This window comes from Nycticebus coucang, chromosome 16, assembly GCF_027406575.1.
Source record: "Nycticebus coucang isolate mNycCou1 chromosome 16, mNycCou1.pri, whole genome shotgun sequence".
Taxonomy (NCBI): domain Eukaryota; kingdom Metazoa; phylum Chordata; class Mammalia; order Primates; family Lorisidae; genus Nycticebus; species Nycticebus coucang.
Genome location: NC_069795.1, coordinates 62,930,863 through 62,949,549, shown reverse-complemented (window position 1 = coordinate 62,949,549; position 18,687 = coordinate 62,930,863). Strand labels below are relative to the sequence as shown.

The 18,687-nt window shown below is 36.6% G+C and overlaps 1 protein-coding gene across 1 annotated transcript in view; it reads right to left on the bottom strand.

Moving 5' to 3' along the window:
• Positions 1–18,687, bottom strand: part of ATP6V1A (ATPase H+ transporting V1 subunit A) — a 57,571-nt gene that overhangs the window by 16,864 nt on the left and 22,020 nt on the right. Inside the window, exons 2-8 of the mRNA XM_053564207.1 lie at positions 12,768–12,862; positions 10,641–10,769; positions 7,964–8,178; positions 7,567–7,704; positions 4,901–5,052; positions 1,505–1,667; positions 871–979 (exon numbers count right to left, since the gene is read on the bottom strand). Of these exons, the coding sequence (XP_053420182.1) occupies positions 871–979; positions 1,505–1,667; positions 4,901–5,052; positions 7,567–7,704; positions 7,964–8,178; positions 10,641–10,769; positions 12,768–12,852 (991 nt within the window). The 5' untranslated portion in view covers positions 12,853–12,862. The remainder of the gene's footprint in view (positions 1–870; positions 980–1,504; positions 1,668–4,900; positions 5,053–7,566; positions 7,705–7,963; positions 8,179–10,640; positions 10,770–12,767; positions 12,863–18,687) is intronic.

Below are 18,687 nucleotides of genomic sequence, written 5' to 3'. Positions count from 1 at the left end.
CGTCCAGTCTATGAAAATTAAGTCAACTTAAGGAGGTGGTCAGTGTAGGGAACTATGGAGGTTCTTCTTATCCAATTCTCAGCAAGCAAGAGTGTGGAGAAAAGGGAATACTGTTACACTGTTGGTAGGATTACAAACTAATACAGCCTCTTTGGAAAGAAGTATGGAGAATACTTAAAAAATTAAAAGTAGACCTTCCATTTCCGCAGTCCCATTACTAGGCATCTATCCAGAAGAAAAAAAATCATTTTACCATAAGAGGTATGTACTAGAATGTTTATTGCAGCTCAATTCACACTTGCCAAGATGTAGAGTTAACCCAAGTGCCCATCAACACATCAATGGATTAATAATCTGTGGCATATGTATGCCATAGAATACCATTCAGCCATAAAAAGAAGAAGCCTTTATATCCTTTGCATTAACCTGGATAGAGTTGGAGAACACTCTACTTAGTAAAGTATCACAAGAATGGAAAAGCTAGTACCCAAGGTACTCAAATATGAAACCAATAGACAAACAAATACATCCCTATGCAAAAGAAAAACACAAACTCAAGTGGGGGGAAGGAGGAAGGAAGAAGATTGGTGTGCTCTCACCTAATAGGCACAATGTAAGGGTATATGGCACACTCTCTGGTGAGGAACACAACTACAACTTAGATTCTACCTAACAAACACAGACCATGTACCTCCCATTAATCTGAAAAAGAAAAAAAAAAAAGAAACCCACACCATGTAACCTAATGGGAAGTTAGATTAAATTAATTATTAATCGTATGAATCTTAAAAAAAAGTTCTTTGGAAAAGAAAAATTATAGCTTTAAACTTAAGAATAGATAATTGCTTTTATTCCAATTCATATACTCACCAGTATAAATAGAGGCTTCTCTAGCAGCAACAGGCATGTTGGAGGTATTGGCTACCAAAGCTGTCCTCTTCATAATTGATTCTACTTTACCATCAACTTCCATTGTGAGCTAGAAGTAATAAATCTATTAGTGATCCTCTAATTTCAAAAGGTAACACTTTAGTCCTTTTTTCTTTTACAATTTGCCCATATTTAATCCCTCTTATAATCAGTGTTCCCAAAGTAATATTCCTCATCACTTTCATCACTCTTCCCTGCTTCATAGTACTATGAAGAAGATATATGTATTTCTATTTCATAAATGAAATACATTATATTATGAAAAAATATTACTATGATAACCTTGTAGATCATAAAGTTTATATCTTAAGTGTTTTGTCTATTTTATTTCTCCCAGTAAATGAAAATCAACAGATCACAAAGAGAAAATTTCTGGTGTTTAATTTTGAATAATTCAAATTTCCATCCTTGAATATATAAATTTAATCACAAATATAATTTTAAAGTTCCTTAAGAGATCCTTAATGAATGAGAGCATTGCTCCAGACCCAACACAAAGCTTTACTAATTGCCAATGAACATTGATTAGTAGTATTTTCTCTAAATTATTATTTAAAACTTTATATACACAGACCTCTGGGAAGTCTCGCAGAACTTCAGACATCTCGTTTCCTCTTTCACCACATCCTACATAGATGATTACATCACTGTTGGAATACTTGGATAGAGACTGTGATATCACTGTCTTTCCACAGCCAAAAGCCCCAGGGATAGCAGTAGTTCCTCCCTGTACACACCTGAACAAAGAAAACAAGGTACAGGTTACTCATCCTGATAAATAAAGTAGGTAAGTAACACAAAAATATAAGTTAAAGAAAGCACTCTGAAATATTTGTATCTATACATACACATATAAAAATCTACAGATATAACAACTGCTTCCCTGCTTTGTACCAAGTGTATGTTTTATTATTAATCATTTCTATTATCTTTAATGGTTGAAAAGTAAAAGTGTGTTCTATAAGTTGGAGGACTATATAAATAATAAGGTACATAATATAACATTATTCTGAACACTTCAGTTAATTCATGAAAAGAATACAGAAATTAAAGTTAAAAGAAAAATAACTTTTGAAAATAGCCTCCAGAGGCAAAAAAATAAGATCTAAGATATTCCTATCCTGCTATGAAGTTTAATTATCAAAGAGGTTTTTGTTAAGATGCTAAGTTCCCTTTTATCCATTTAATAACTACTTTTGGAGTACTTCCTAAGCACTAAAAACTGTGCTTGGAGATGCTGCAGAGACAACAAACATTAAACAAGACAGCAATGTTTCTGTACTCGTTTAGCTCAAATCCTCCCCCCTTGATATAAACTAGAGAGTGATTATAGGACCACTTAGCGGCCACTTTCAAACTTTCCCTAAAAAGTGGCAGTGGAGAGTGAAATCCCTTTAGGGAAGAAAAAGTGGATGTCACTTTGGTTTGTGTGTTCATACACTGAGCATGTATGGTTGGGGAGAGTCCAGGCATGAAGAAATGGGATGTAACACTAAGGGAAATTTCTTTGTAATATCATGTTTCATCATAAAAATTCATAGAAACATTACATCTTTAATCATTGAAACAGACTTTAAATATAAAGTGAATATGCATTAAATTTTTTTCTTCTCTAAATCTTTCAGTGTATGTGATAGCCTAAGAAAGCATGTCACACTTCTCCTATGACTCTATATACCTCTGTCAAATCACTTTTAACCTGGGGTGGGGGTGGGACTGGAAATCTTGAAAATTCAGCAATCTTGTATGAAAAGTGCTATCACAGAAAATATCCAGGATCCTGCGAGAGTACAAAGAAGGAGCGCAAAACCTGAGTGGATTGGACTGGGGTTATGAAATTCTTCCAGATAGTAGATAAGACCTGAAAGGAAACAGATGAAGGGAAATAACATTCCAAGTAGATAGAACAGCATGTCCAGAGGCCAGGGATAAAAGAGGCCACTGCTTGAGGAATTAAAGGTCCTTCACTATGCCAGGAGGGCAGTTAAGTAGCTAAGACAACAATGGAAAGGAAGCAATGGCCAGAGCCCAGGTGACTTTGTAAGGAGTTTAAAATTGTATATTTGTTTCATGAGCAATGAAGAGCACTTTAATAGTTTCAAACAAAACAATACAGGATGAGATATCTGTTTTAGACAGACCACTGTAGTGTGGAGGCTCCAATTTGTAGACAGAAGCTAACAAGAAAGAGGATGCCTAAAGGAAGAAGTAGAAAGCAATATTCAAAGCTGTAGAGATTAAAAGAATACTAAAACCTACTTCCTCAATTTATCACTAAGGGAGTGACTGATAAAATTAGTTAGGGTAATTAAGGGTATGTTAAAGTCAAGGGCAGTTAGGGTGGGAGAAGTGGAGACACAGAATTTATTCCTTCAAGAGGTTTGGCTGTGAAGATAAAGAAAAAAATAGTGGTAAGTGGAAAGGGATAAAAGGTAGACTAGAAGGAGGTCCATGGAGAGACATGAGGTGGGTTATGCTTCAGAAAGAGGAAAGGAAGTATGGATGAATAGAAATGTGTGTTAAGTGAGTCTAGTTGCAGGGAACTGAAAGATTCTAAATCCCATGGCCTCTAATTTCTCCGTGAAAGATCTAGCATGGTAATTTGTTGAGAAAGAAAAAGAAAGAAAGGTAGAGCTAAAGATTTGAGGAAAGCAGAGCAATCTCAAATAACTACTGAGAATACGGGAAAATGATAACTAGGAAAATGCAGGACTGCTATACCATAGTACAGTTAGCTGCCAGTTTGCATTGATTATTTGATTATCTCAGAAGGCTGTGTGTAGGCATGAGAAAAGGAGATAGCGGACTGACTCATAGTTGGAATTTTGCTAGGTAGTGTGATAAAACACAAAGGAACAAGAAAATATATTATATTAGCAAATATTCATAATAATGATAAGGGCTGGATGTGGTGGCTCACGCCTGTAATCCCAGCACTCTGGGAGGCTGAGGTAGGTGGATTGCTTGAGCTCAGGAGTTCCAGATCAGCCTGAGCAAGAGCGAGACCCTGTCTCTAAAAATAGCTGGGTATTGTGGCAGGCGTCTGTAATGCCAGCTGCTCGGGAGGCTGAGGCAAGAGAATTACTTAAATCCAAGAGTTTGACATTGCTGTGAGCTATGATGCCACAGTACTCAACAAAGTGGGACTCTGTATCTCAAAAAAAAAAGAATGATAGACTATTAAGTTTAAGCTGGATAATGAAAAATATACAAACAGGATGTGCTGATTGATAAGCTAAGATAAGATAGAGATCTTAATGAAAGAGTAACATTCAGAGAACAAGTCTGAAGTGCAAGATACTACATTAAGAGTGTACATGTATGGGTTTGGTAGTCAGAGATTGAGAGTTCTCACTTCACGGGCGGCACCTGTAGCTCAAGGAGTAGGGCGCCGGTCCCATATGCCGGAGGTGGCGGGTTCAAACCCAGCCCCGGCCAAAAACCACAAAAAAAAAAAAAAAAAAAAATAAGAGAGAGTTCTCACTTCACAGCTTCAGTTTTTTCTGTGAATTAAATGAAGTAATTTGTTTGGAAAAGGCTGAGACTTTAAGAAAAAGAAGGTTTTTAAGCAGTTGAAGAAAATGGAAAAGAGCAGGCTTCAAATTAAGAAAGATTAGCTGGGTAGCACAGAGAGCCAATCTGATTTTAGAAGTCATCAATTTATAGTGACACAAATTCTAGGATAACTTAAAGACAGCTATGTTGTATGGGTACAGATTTCTTCTGAAAATTTTATTTTTTCAAAAAGTTTCAGAAATATGCTTTCTGCTTACAACTGTGAAAAAAATAAATCTTTTACAGTTTTACTTTAAGTACTGGCAAAAGTTAAACATAATTAATCCATCATTATCATTGTATATAAAATTTGTTATAGTATTAAACACATAAAACCTTTATCTACAAAAATAATGAAAAGATAAGCATATATAATAACTCTGAAGGAAAACTATGAGACACATCTCAAACTTACGGAAAAAGGGCATCAAGGACTCTCTGGCCAGTCAACAGAGGATGATTAGCTGGCAGTTTCTCAGTGACAGGCCGAACTTGACGTACAGGCCATACCTGGACCATGTTGAATTTCTCCTTGATACCTTCAAATTCAAGTTCTAAGACGACATCCTATAAAAACACAGTAAGATTTTAAAGGCCAGGGGCAGTGGCTCAAGCCTATAATCCTAGCCCTCGGGGAGACTGAAGATCACTTGAGTAAGACTCCATCTCTACTAAAAATAGAAAAAATAGCCATGCATTATAGTGGGAGCCTGTATTCCCAGCTACTTGGAAGGCTGAGAAAGGAAGATCATTTGAATCCAGGACTTTGAGGTTGCTGTGAGCTAGGCTGACTAGAGCCTTGTGAGACTCTGTCTCAAAAAAAAGAAAAGAAGGCTGGGCGTGGTGGCTCATGCCTGTAATCCTAGCACTTTGGGAGGCCGAGATAGGTGGATTGCTTGAGCTCACAAGTTCTAGACCAGCCTGAGCAAAAGTGAGACCCCGTCTCAACCAAAAAATGAAAAACTGAGGCAAGAGGATTGATTGAGCCCAAGAGTTTGAGGTTGCTGTGAGCTGTGACACTAAGGCACTCCACTGAGGGTGACAAAGTGAGACTCTGTTTCCAAAAAAAAAAAAAAAGAAGAAAAGAATATAGTAAAATTTTAAGTACAGTTAAATTTGCAAATGGTTCTTTCTCTAAAATAAAAGTAACTTCAGATTACTCTTGGGGGTAGGAAGATGGTACATGTGAGTAAGGAGATTAATGCTTCTTTTTTTTTTTGAGACAGAGTCTCACTATGTACCCCTCAGTTGCGTCACATCTCACAGCAACCTCAAACTCATGAGCTTAAGCCATTCTCTTGCCTTGGCTTCCCAAGTAGCTGGGACTACAGGCACCTACCACAATGCCTAGCTATTTTTTTGTTGCAGTTGTTTAGCTGGCCTGGGCAGGTTCGAACCCACCACCCTCGGTGTATGTGGCTGGTGCCATAACCACTGTGCTATGGGTGCAGAGCCTACACTTTTTATTATAAATCTTTATATAGGGTCCTAAATACTTTTTAACCAGGTGCATTTATTACTTTTTTAATGATTAAAAAATAGTCTTTTTGAAAGAAGTATATCAAGCATAAAAGGAGTAGCTAAATAAATTACATGTAAATACACAGGAAGAAGTCTTAAAGGATGTGCAACAAGATGTTCTTGGGACCGGGAGAGGAGAGAAGTGAAAGCTTTCATAATTTACTTTTCATTCTGTTTTGTTTGCTTATAATGATCCTTAAATTGCTTCAAGGAAAACCGCCTATTTGCTAAGAATCCTATAAAACCCTAAAATGTATAATAAAGTTGAGTTTTTTTTTTTTTAAGACAGTTTCAGTTTGTTGCCCTGGGTAGAGTGCTATTGTGTCATAGCTCACAGCAACCTCAAACTCTTGGGCTCTTGCCTCAGTCTCCTCCCGAGTAGCTGGGGCTACAGGTGCCTGCGATAACACCCAACCAATTCTTGAGCTCAAGGGATCCACCCACCTTGGCCTCCCAGAGTACTAAGATTATAGGAGTGAGCCATGTGCCCAAAGTTGAATATTTTTAAGTATTTAAATTAAATATATATAAAAGAAAAAAGGTAACGATAATACATTAACACTTGTGAACAGACATGGTTTCAACTATTCACAAACTCCAAATTTCACGGCCCTTTAAAAATCTGTAATTTTGTTGATACATGCATTTGAATTGTCTGCTTTAACGTGGTTCCTCTATTTAGAGTGAGTGAGTCTTTAAGCTAGTGAATGAGTCCAATTGAATGCCCTGCATCCTAATCTTAACTCTTGTTTTCTATTTGTTATAGAGCACTGCCTTATTCTTGTGAAATGACTAAAAAAGTATTTTCTCTCATCATATTTTATTGGGAGAAAATTATATGCTACAATGATCTCAATATCTTCATATCCATAAAGACTATTATGGCCTACTTTATTTGATATTATGTGACTATAAATAATATTAAAAGATTAAGTTTTAAATGTTTTACCCAAAGTAAGAATTCATATAATCTGCTAGGCATGGTGGCTCACTTCTGTAATCCTAGCACTCTGGGAGGCTGAGGCAGGTGGATTGCCCTGAGCTCACAGGTTCAAGACCAGCCTGAGCTAAAGCAAGAACCCATCTCTAAAAATAGCTGGGCATTGTGGCGGGCACCTGTAGTCCCAGCTACTTGGGAGGCTAACGCAAGAGAATCGCTTTAGCCCAAGAGTTTGAGGTTGCTGTGACCTATGATGCCATGGCACTCTACCAAGGGCAACAAAGTGAGACTCTGTCTCAAAAAAAAAAAAAAAGAATTCACATAATCCATTATGTAAGTACTAGAGTCAGGATTTTAAAGAAATGTTAACATCAGGTAAGAAGACAGAAAAATGGTAAGAAGATAGAAAAATGTTACATTTCTTTACAAAGAAATGGTATGTTCTACTTTTTGTATTTCCAAGTTCAAATTAAAAACAAACAAAGAAAAAAATAATTCTGGGAGTTAGTCAAAACCTATACATTAAATATCCATTCTTTAAGTATTTAATGCAATAAAACTGGGCAACTATCGTATATAAATAAGGCCACTCTGCAGAATAAAATTGAAATGATACTTACAGAGGCATCATAATTCCCAGGTGGAGCAATGTAAGTTACAGTTCCTCTATTTCGTGGGGGCAACATAATTTTGTGTCTGATAAGTGAGTTCTCATTGACAATACCATAAATATCTCCACCAGTGATATGACTACCAACCTAGAGAACAAAAGTATTTGCTGTTTAATGTCCAAATAAACGTCAAGTAGACTCACCTTTACTGCTATAATTTAAATTATCTTCCTTATTTATCAATGGAACATATTGGTTATAAAATCCTACTAGTAGATTTAAGGACAAATTTAAACTATGCTTCTCCAATATATTTTTGTTTAGACCAAGAAAACAAAATAGTTCACTAAACATTCATTTTATATTTGTTCACCAATTTCAGAAATTCTTGGTCACACAGACATACCCGCAGGTTTTTGGAAGGTGTAAAATCCCATTTGATATCTCTGCTAAGAGCAGACACATTTACTCCTCTGGGGATGTAGATGCTTTGGGTCTGACTGCTGATATCTGACAAAGGTCTTTGAATACCATCAAAAATGGCTCCCATAATGCCAGGACCAAGCTCTACTGAGAGGGGTTTACCAGTGCGAAGAACAGGATCTCCAACAGACACACCAGCTAAAAACAGTAGCTAAGGAAAACTCACTATGAAAGTTTAAGATACTATTAACAGGAAATACCACAGTTTAACAGGGAAGTGACATTCAAAAAGCTAAAACAGAGGTTTCCAAATTTTACCAGTTCACAGCATCCTTAGTGTTTTAGTAATGTTTTCAGTATCTCAGAACAAACGATGTATCTAACAATTACATTTCTTACATACATGTACTTATGTCAAAATGGGGAAAGAAGTAGTCAAACTATTGCTGTTTGCTAATGATCTGATCTTGTATCTAGAAAACCCCAAAGAACCACCAACAGAGTCCTGGAAGTAATACATTCAGTAAAGTCTCAGGTTATAAAATCAATGTATAGAAATCAGTAATATTCCTATACAGCAATAACAGTTAAGCTGTTGGACTTAATACAAGTAAGTCCTAACAACTGAGTAGTAGTTTGAAAAAATGATACATAGAAGTTAAAAGAAAAAGAATATTAATTTCAGTCCAAAATAACCACAATTCTTACAAATGGGATGCATGTGCCTGTCAGGCTCTGTGCAATTTTCCAACCTTATAAGCGGGGTACTAGTTCACATAGTGCCTGATAAAATGTCTAATATTGTTATGTTACCTCAAAAATTTAAATATCCTCCTGGGCATCATGAGTTTGCTTAAGCTGTCCAGTGTGCCTCTGCACACAGTTTGGGAACCACAGGTTAAAAATAAAAGCAAAACCCTCTCATCAACATTGTTACAAATCTACTACTGAGGAAAATCAGTTCTCTAACAAGGGCATTACTACTTAAACAAAAACTTGAAATTTTAAGAATTAAGTAATCTGTTCTCAAAAGGAAAAGAATAAAACCTGCAAATAATCATATTGAATTCATTTTGTTCTCATATATTTTTTAATATGAGTAAAATCAGTAAAACTTACAATGCGAGCCATTTAGCAATATCTATCAAAATTTAACAATGGATAAGCCTTGACCTAAGAATCCCACTTTTATGAATTCATACTATAGTTACACCACAGCACTATTTATAACAGCAAAGAGACAACCAAAATTTCTATCCTATGATAGAGTGATAATGGTAAATTTACACAATGGAATTTTATATAGATATAAAAAAACAATAGGAACATCTATGAATTGCTTAAGAAAGATCTATAAAATATGCATTTTCTTTTTTTAAATTTCAGAATGTTAGGGGATGTACATGCTTTGTTTATATACTTTGTTTTTGTACAGGTTGAGTCAAGGCTATCTAGGTATAAAATGTACATTTTAAAGTCCAACATTTGATTACAAAAATTTTCAAAACTATAATAAAGTTGAGACAATTTCACAGTGAATTCCTCATCTCTACTATCTAGATTATACTATTAATATTTTACTACATTTATTATATAAGCACAGTATGCATTTTCTATAACTTTTTTAAAACACATTTTTAAGTATAAAAACTAAGATGCAAGACAATGCATATAATATGCTATCTTGTGGAAAAAAGGGAAGGAAAAATATGTTAGTATTTGTTCATATATGTAAATTAAGAAACTGGAAGGCTACAAAAAAAGGAACCAATAAAAGTGGTTGTGCACATGCCCACATGTGTTTTGGTAACTGATTGGATACAAAATGACAGAAATATAGAGGACTGTCATGGTATACATTTTACGTGGTCTTTAAACCATGTTAAAGATTAAATAAAAGATAAAGTAATAGAAGAAAACTGTTAGTCATGATTTCATGGCTACAAAGACAATTTTATTTAAATTTTTTCAGATGATTTTGTTTTAAATTAGCAACTAGTACTTCTACAAAGAGACTAGTGACCTGCAAAAGCTTGTGTTTTAGAATGGCAAAAAAGTTGTCCAAATAAATCTTGATTACATACCTGAAGAATCAATGCCAATCTGCGCATCAATCTAAGTAAGATATGCATAAGCCCCCCAAAGAAATAATGCTTCCTCACAAGGCTTAATCCTTCGTTTATTTTTCATAGAAAATTGAAAATAAATACTATGTTTAAAAGCCAAAATTATGATAACCAAATAAGAAAGTGCTAAAGCTGTAATATAACATGTCATTCAGAATAAAGACAGAGTGGTGACTGACTTATTTATGGATTTACTATTTTAAACAAAAATCACTAGAGAATTTTAACCACACAACAAATCAATATTGTTATTTTGCTTATGTTTTCTTCTATGTGGCCCTTTGAAGAAAAATTCCAATTGGTTCCCCTTGAAGTTTGTGAACTACTAAAACAGTAAGAACAAAAGTTCTAAAAATATTAACCTCTTAAAATAAAAGCACTAAATCCTAGTACCTTTCTCCCCTTCTTTAATAAAATACTGATAAATCCAGTGTCTTCTCGAGAATTTTATGCTTGGAATAGCATTGTTGCTGCTTCTACCTTTGGCTTAAATCCCTTAATTCTGACATATAGAAACTGAACCAAAAAGGATACATGTTTCTTCATACACCTGAATAGTGGCCATGTCACCTTCCAATCGAATAATCTCTCCAACCAACTCGCTATGGCCCACTCTCACCAGCTCATACATGGCTGCACCTGCCATGTCACAGGCTGTAACCACTGAAGAGAACAAAAGACTGTTTTAACGACTTAACTCTCAAGTGCTCTGCGAATAGTTACAGATTATTAAAATATCCAATAAACCCAATGATATGCCTCTCATATTTTCTTTTCTTTCTTTCCTTTTTTTTTGAGACAGAGTCTCACTATGTCACCCTAGGTAGAGTGTCGTGGTGTCATAGCTCACAGCAACCTCAAACTCCTGGCTTACGCCATTCTCTTGCCTCAGCCTCCCAAGTAACTGGGTCTATAGGCACCAGCCACAATGCCTGGCTATTTTTTGGTTGCAGTTGTCATTGTTGTTTGGCAGGCCCGGGCTGGATTTGAACCGGCCAGCTCTAGCGTATATGTGCCTGGGGCCTTAGCTGCTGAGCTACAGAAGCCAAGCCAGAACAATGAAGATTTATTTATTCCATAAATATTTACCTTAATACTTACTATTTAAGAATAATTAAAATGTACTGAAATTATAGAAATTTTGGAATTTTAAAATCATATTTCATAAGCCAAAAGGATGCCCTTTCTCATTATCTTATTAAGTACTTAAGAATTAAAACTTGGTTCTAGGAGCACTTTACTACATATTTTCAGAGTATTTTTACCTAAAGTCTTTGTCCTTTTGTCTTTTCTCTAGAAGTTGTTGGGTCTAGCCTGTCTGTCTTAACAACCCTTATAATTAGTGGGGATAATTTGTTTCTCTACATGGCAAAAGAGAATGAAAACAGTGAAATGTATAACTTTTTTTATTGCTTGCCAACGAGTTTAAGGTCAAACACCAAGTTCTTGGAGACAAAAAAAGAGGAACATTGATGGACAGTTTTCATTTACATAAACACCAAAGTAGTGTTATTACTTCCACTGTGATTAGAACAACAACAAAAAGACTATTAGTGTGAGGCTTATAAAAAGACATAAAAGAAAAATGAATTTCTATGGTACTAAGGGCAATAATTCAATGCAGGTTTTACTTAGGTAAACTATGAATCACATTTTGTAATGGGAGTGTTCAATAATAAAATGAATACTGGAATGAGATTTATTATTTAAAAAGCAGTACTCTCAGTTCTGGCAGGGAGGACATAAAGTTTAAAGCTGCTTTCCATTATCAGTCTCAGGTCATCAGACTTCTTTCCCACTGAAATAACCACTAAGAAAGATTTCTAAATGCGAAGAGCATCACTGAGAAATGCACTGAAGTCAATTATTAAAGTTCAAAGCCAATTAACAGATATTTACTGAACTCCTATTATGCGCAAAGTATTACATACTGAGCTATAAACTTCATAGATTATTTTTACCTCAAATTTAATAAAAAAAAATTAAGAAATATGGCTCGGCGCCCATAGCACAGTGGTTATGGTGCCAGCCACACACATCAAGGCTGGCGGGTTCAAACCCAGCTAAACAACAATGACAATTGCAATAAAAAATAGCCGGGTGTTGTGGTGGCTGCCTGTAGTCCCAGCTATTTGGGAGGCTGAGGCAAGAGAATCGCTTAAGGCCAAGGGTTTGAGGTTGCTGTGAGTTGTGACGACATAGCACTCTACTGAGGGTAAGATAGTGAGACTCTGTCTCAAAAAAAAAAAAAAATTAAGAAATATATATGAAACTCTGAACACTGGTTACACATTCACATAAGTAAGACATTACAGCACTTCAATAACTATCAAATTCATACGATCAATGATAGATAAGCCCTCATAAGATCTTTTAAGGACAAACAGAATTTATGCAGGTAAACAGAAACCTGTGTATTTCTATTTTGAAACATTAATCAAAGTTAGAAATCTTTACTCTTTTTTTCTTTAGAGAGAAGGTCTCCCTATGTTGTTCAGGCTGGAGTGCCGTGCCTATTCATAAGTGTGATCGGTGCTCAACACAGCCTTAAACTGCTGTGCTCAAGCCATGTTCCTGCCTCCGCTCCCCCAGGTAGCAGGACATGTGTCACCATGCCCAGCTGAGGAATCCTTATAGGTGAGATTATCACGCATTACTTACCAGGTCCTGAGACTCCATGCACATAACCAAATGTGCTTTCTTTATCTTCATCAATTATTTTGGGTAGCTTGGAAAAATCCATCATGTTAATTTACCTATGATTAAAAAAATTAAGTTATAATCACAAGCTCTACAGCAAAAGAACCAATACAGGCAGTCAGCTCTCATCCTTGGTGTATTCTTAGTCATTACACCTCTTCAAAGTAAAGTATAATATAAAATTCTTAGAGTTTAGTTAAATTACCTCATTCCTGAATTCCCTGTGGTTATACATTATAATAAATGAATTATATCTCTATATTCAGTCGATTCTCAGGTATTTCATAGGACATACAAAAATGTATGTATAATAAAAAACATTAAGTCTTTCCAATAATCATCTGGCCCTACAACAACCCCCTCTCCCCAATTATGTCTCCGATTTCCTCTCCAACTACTCTTCCTCTTAATCATTCTGTATATAAAACTGGACTCTGCCGTTTATCAAAAGCACAGGCACATTCTGCTTTAGAGCCTTTGTCCAGGTTGTTCTCTCTTCAAGGAGTACTCTTCTCTGCTTCTACATACACTTCCTTCTGAGGCTTCTCTGCCCATCTATTTAAAATTATAACATATTCCCTCCTTCCTTATTTTATATTTCACCACATCACTTTTCACAATGGAACAAATTATAAATTTTACTTTTTTTTTTTTTGAGAGTGTCACTTTGTTGTCCTCTATAGAGTGCCTTCTCATCATAGCTCACAGCAACCTCAAACTCCTGGGCTTAAGCAATTCTCTTGCCCCAGCCTCCCGAGTAGCTGGACTACAGGCACCAGCCCAGGGGTCTCGCTCTGGCTCAGGTACGTCTCAAACCTGTGAGCTCAAGCAATCCACCCGTCTCAGTCTCCCAGAGTGCTAGGATTACAGGCATGAGCTACTGTTCCTGGTCTTTACATTTTTAAAAGTTTTGATTTGTTATCTACCTTTAAAATTTATCTGGGGAAGTTTTCCCTTTTTTTTCTATTTCTAGAACAAAAAACAGTTTAAAAAATTCAGTTCAACCTCTTACTTTATAAAAAATAGGTGACAGATTCCAAAGTAAAAGCTTACTTTTGACTGTTGGCCTAACTTAATAATTACTGATAATTTAATTAGGGAAAGAAAAGACATGTACAAATAAAAAGTTAAACAATGTCCCCCAAAAACCATAAAGGAAAATTCATACATAAGTGATAAGGTACCAAGTAATGTACACGTTAAAAGTTCAGAGATTAGGCTTGGGGCCCATAGCACAGTGATTACAGCACCAGCCACATACACCGAGGCTAGTAGGTTCAAACCCAGCTCGGGCCAGCTAAATAGGAATGCAACAAACAAACAGCTGGGCATTGTGGCGGATGCCTGTAGTCCCAGCTACTTGGCAGGCTGAGGCAAGAGATTCTCTTAAGCTCAAGAATTGGAGGTTGCTGTGAGCTATGATACCACCACACTCTATTGAGGGAGACATTGTGAGACTGTCTCAAAAAAAAAAAAAGTTCAGAGATTACTTCAGGAAGACATCATTTTGGGGGGGGGGTGGAGGACTGGCTATTTTTAGAGATGGGGGTCTTGCTCTGGCAGAGGCTAGTCTCCAACATGTGAGCTCAGGCAGTCCACCCACCTCAGCTTCCCAGAGTGCTAGGATTATAGGCATAAGCCACCTCACCTGGCCCAAGGAAAGACATCTTGATGATGAGGCAGAATTTGCATAAACAAGGAAAGAAATGGTAGCAAAGGCATTCCGGGTGAGGCAATAACAAAAGAATGGAGATAAAATATTCAGAATAGTGAACAGACCAGCCTGACTGGTATAAGGTTTGCATTAGTATAAAAGAGTGAAATAAGAATGTAAAAGTAAAAAGCTCTAATTTGTGGGTCTGGAACTGACTGAATACCAACAAAACAAGTGAACTTTATCCTACAAGCAAAAATAAATTACTAAAGATTGAGGAAGAACTGTTATAAGAAAGAATGGTGTTCAGTTATTCTAACAGATTAAAGTGGAGAATGGAATGTAGACAGAACAAGAAGTTGAAAAAGCTCTGAAAATACACAAGGCTTGAATATCAATGGAATTAAAATGAAAAAAAGATTTTTTCTATGAGACTGGGTCTAACTCTGTGTCCAAGCTGGAATGCACTAGTACCAGAGTAGCTCACTGCAACTTTGAATTCTTGGGCTCATGCCATCCCCCTGCCTCACCCTCTCAAGTAGCTAGGACTACAGGCAAGTGCCACCATACCTGGCTAATTACAAACACATTTTTCTTTAGAGATGGGGGTCTCACTATGTTGCCCAGGCTGGTCTTGAACTCCTAGCCCCAAGTATCCTCCAGTCCCAGCCTCCTGAACAGCTAGGACCATAGGTGCCCACCCACTGTGCCCAGGTTTGGAAAGTTTTGGGAATGAATCAAGTCCAGTTGAATCCAGTTAGAAAGAACACAGAAGGAGAAGAAAGCCAAACCCTGAGCTTTGGAATTAACTGAGGCAGGGTTGAGGAATGTTTTTAATTCTTTCCTGAGCCACTGATTTTGAAGTATTTTTTCTTTTCCTATTGTCTACAAGATTTGGCATGATCTGTTTTTCGAAATTATCTTTTACTTTTATTTATAAATATTAGTTGTCTATTTTTTGAGACTTAAAAAAAATAAGAACTTAACTGATGACTCCATACTGAATCTCAAAGTCAAAGCATTCTATAATACACATACTCTCATTTGACAATGTGAATGTTACTTTCTTTGCATTATTATTATCATCGCTTAATATTTTGATGTAGCAACTGTCTGATTCCTTTTCTGAATGTACTCATGTTCATTCATTCTTTACGAGGTTTTTGTTTCTAGTCCTTATCTTAAACATTGTTACTGTTATTAAATTTTAAGCATTTTTAATTTTGTGAAGGCAAAAAAATGGAAACCTAATAAACACATGTATATGTAATAATAAAAGAAAAAAAAGATAAAGCCAAGAGTGAAAACAAAGATTAAAACCATACAGAGGGCCAGGCGTGGTGGCTCCCACCTGTAATCCTAGCACTCTGGGAAGCCAAAGCAGGTGAATTGCCTGAGCTCACAGGTTCGAAACAAGCCTGACCCCATGTCTAAAAACAGCTGGGCGTTGTGGCAGGAGCCTGTAGTCCCAGCTACTCGGAAGGCTGAAGCAAGACAATTGCTTAAGCCCAGAAGTTTGAGGTTGCTGTGAGCTGTAACCTAACAGCACTCTACCGAGGGTGAAAAAGTGAGACTGTCTCAAAAAAAAAAAAAAAGTAGTTAACAAATTTCAGTCTTTGCAGAAAAGATTTTCAAAGTCAGAGAAGAACTTGATAATCGTACACTTTAACTTCCTGCCCAAAATAAATATATTTCCTCTTAGCATTCATGATACATGGTCATTTGCCGCCAATGTGCAAAGTGCATGTGATCTTGAGTCAGCAGACTTGGACTACATTCTGGTTTACCAACAACATGCTGCAGGACATCTTACACAAATCAAAATCTATTAATACCTTCATTTGAAAAATAGGAATAATGCTATCAACTTCCCCTGTGGGGGAAGAGCTGTGGTTAAGTTTATTTTACCAGTAATATTACTATTTGAAAAGGCCCTCCATTTTGAAAAAGCTATTCTATTTTTTTTTTTTTTTTTGGTTGCAGTTGTCATTGTTGTTTGGCAGGCCTGGGCTGAATTAGAACCCACCACCTCCAGGGTATGTGGCTGGCATCCTAGCCACTGAGATACAGGCATGGAGCCAGGCCATTCTATTTTTAAGAGATCCCCTCTGACAAAGTTCAGTCTTGCATCCAACCTAAATCTACTTCCCTGTTAACTTCTATCCTCTGGTCCTGTCTCCTCCAACTACTATGGTCACAGAGTAAGTATGCTCCTTAACCAAGCAAATTCTCTGTTACTGCCTTTAACTGTCCCTCAAGGAATAGTCTTTTTTAGATCCTTCACTCCTGAGGCTACCCTTTTCATGATGGCAACATTTCTTTTAAAATAGTGCAAATAAGATGAAAACAACATTCTTGATGTTGTGTGTCTAAGAACTGAAGAGTACTACCTCATCTATTCTGAATGCTTCTTTTTATTGAGACAGAGATCAACGCTTTGAGTCACATAGAATGAGTTTAAATTTATGTGTCCTTGAACCAAAAAAATTCTTTCATTGTTTTGAGCTTCAGTTTCATCTGGAAAATCTAATTGGGTTGTTGTGAGGGACTTAACAGTACATCTAATAGAAAAGTAATTAGTGTATTTTGTTAATGCAAGCACAGATTGCTTAATTTCTAAAAAGTGTCTAATGTATTTTGTTTTTTGAAACAGAGTGTCATTTTGTCGCCCTTGGTAGAGTGCTGTGATGTCATAGCTCACAGCAACCTCAAACCTTTGGGCACAAGCGATCCTCTGGCCTCAGCCTCCCAAGTAGCTGGGACTACAGGCACCTACCATAAAACGTGGGTATTTTTACAGACAGGGTGTCGCTCTTGCTCAGGCTGGTCTTGAACTCCTGAGCTCAGGCAATCCACCTTGGCCTTCAGAGTTCTAGGATTAAGGCAAGAGATACCGTGCCTGGCCCCATCTAATGTACTCTTATCTTCTTGTTATTTGAACCAAAATCTAGTCATTTAGTTTTTTCCTTAGCTCTGATGTATATTTCACTATTAATATAACTTTATTTTCTAAAAATAAAGATTTTTTAAAAGCATCAATGATGTGCCAGCTACTATAATATAGATAGGAAATATAATGGAGTAGAACACAATCTTTCCCTCTAGGACATTCTGGCATGGTGGGATAAAAAGACAAATAGGTAGTTATGATACACAAAAGCAGTACAGGTTGATTTAGAAGAGCATAAAGTAACAGCATCTAACCTAGACTTGGTGAGGATGGGAGTGACTTAGAAGAGGTTAAGCTGAGACTTCAAGGAGATATTAGAGTATATAGTGAAGTTTCCCTACAGATGGCTAAAATCACCTGGGGGAATCAGGAAGGTGCTCAAGAAAGTTCATCAGGCAAAACAGCGTCTGTTCTTATTTCTTTTTTTTTAATAAAAAGTTGTAATTGCACTTGAAATGTGTCGCATTAGGGAGCATAAAATAAATTTATTTTCTTTATGTATTTTAAATTTTTAAAAAACCTAAAAGTATATCGCTACTATCAATGATTTCAAGTTTCTAAAGGCATTTTTAAGTGCTAGGGTTACAGGTGTGAGCCACTGTGCCTGGCCTAACAATACCAGTTATTAAAGTGTAAAATTACAATCACTTCTGTCCACTTTTGATGTTTTAACATATTTCAATTTTAACCTCTGGTAGAGCAACACAGATCTTTTTTTTTTTTTTTTGTAGAGATAGAGTTTCGCTTTATTGCCCTTGGTAGAGTGTCGTGGCGTCACAGCTCACAGCAACCTCCAGCTCCTGGGCTTAGGCGATTCTCTTGCCTCAGCCTCCCCAGTAACTGGGACCACAGGCGCCCACCACAATGCCCGGCTATTTTTTGTTGCAGTTTGGCCCGGGGCCAGGTTTGAACTCACCACCCTCGGTATATGGGGTCGGCGCCCTACTCACTGAGCCACAGGTGCCGCCCAAGCAACACACATCTTTTTACTTGCTGTGCCTCTGCCTGGAATGTTCTTTCCTCAGATCTTTCCATGTTTCATTCTTCTCACCATTTAGGTCTCTGCTCAGATATTTCCATCCCACATAAAAGAGTCCCCTTCCTACCACTGTCATTCTCAATTCTCTTAACTTCTTTTCTTCATAGCATTTATAACTAGCTGAAAAAATAAACATTTTCTTTTCAATTTACCTATTTACTGCCTGCATCCTCCCTAAAAGGTAAGCCTGAAGAGGGCAAAGAAAATAAGCATTCAGGGAACAGTTGCTGAATGATTT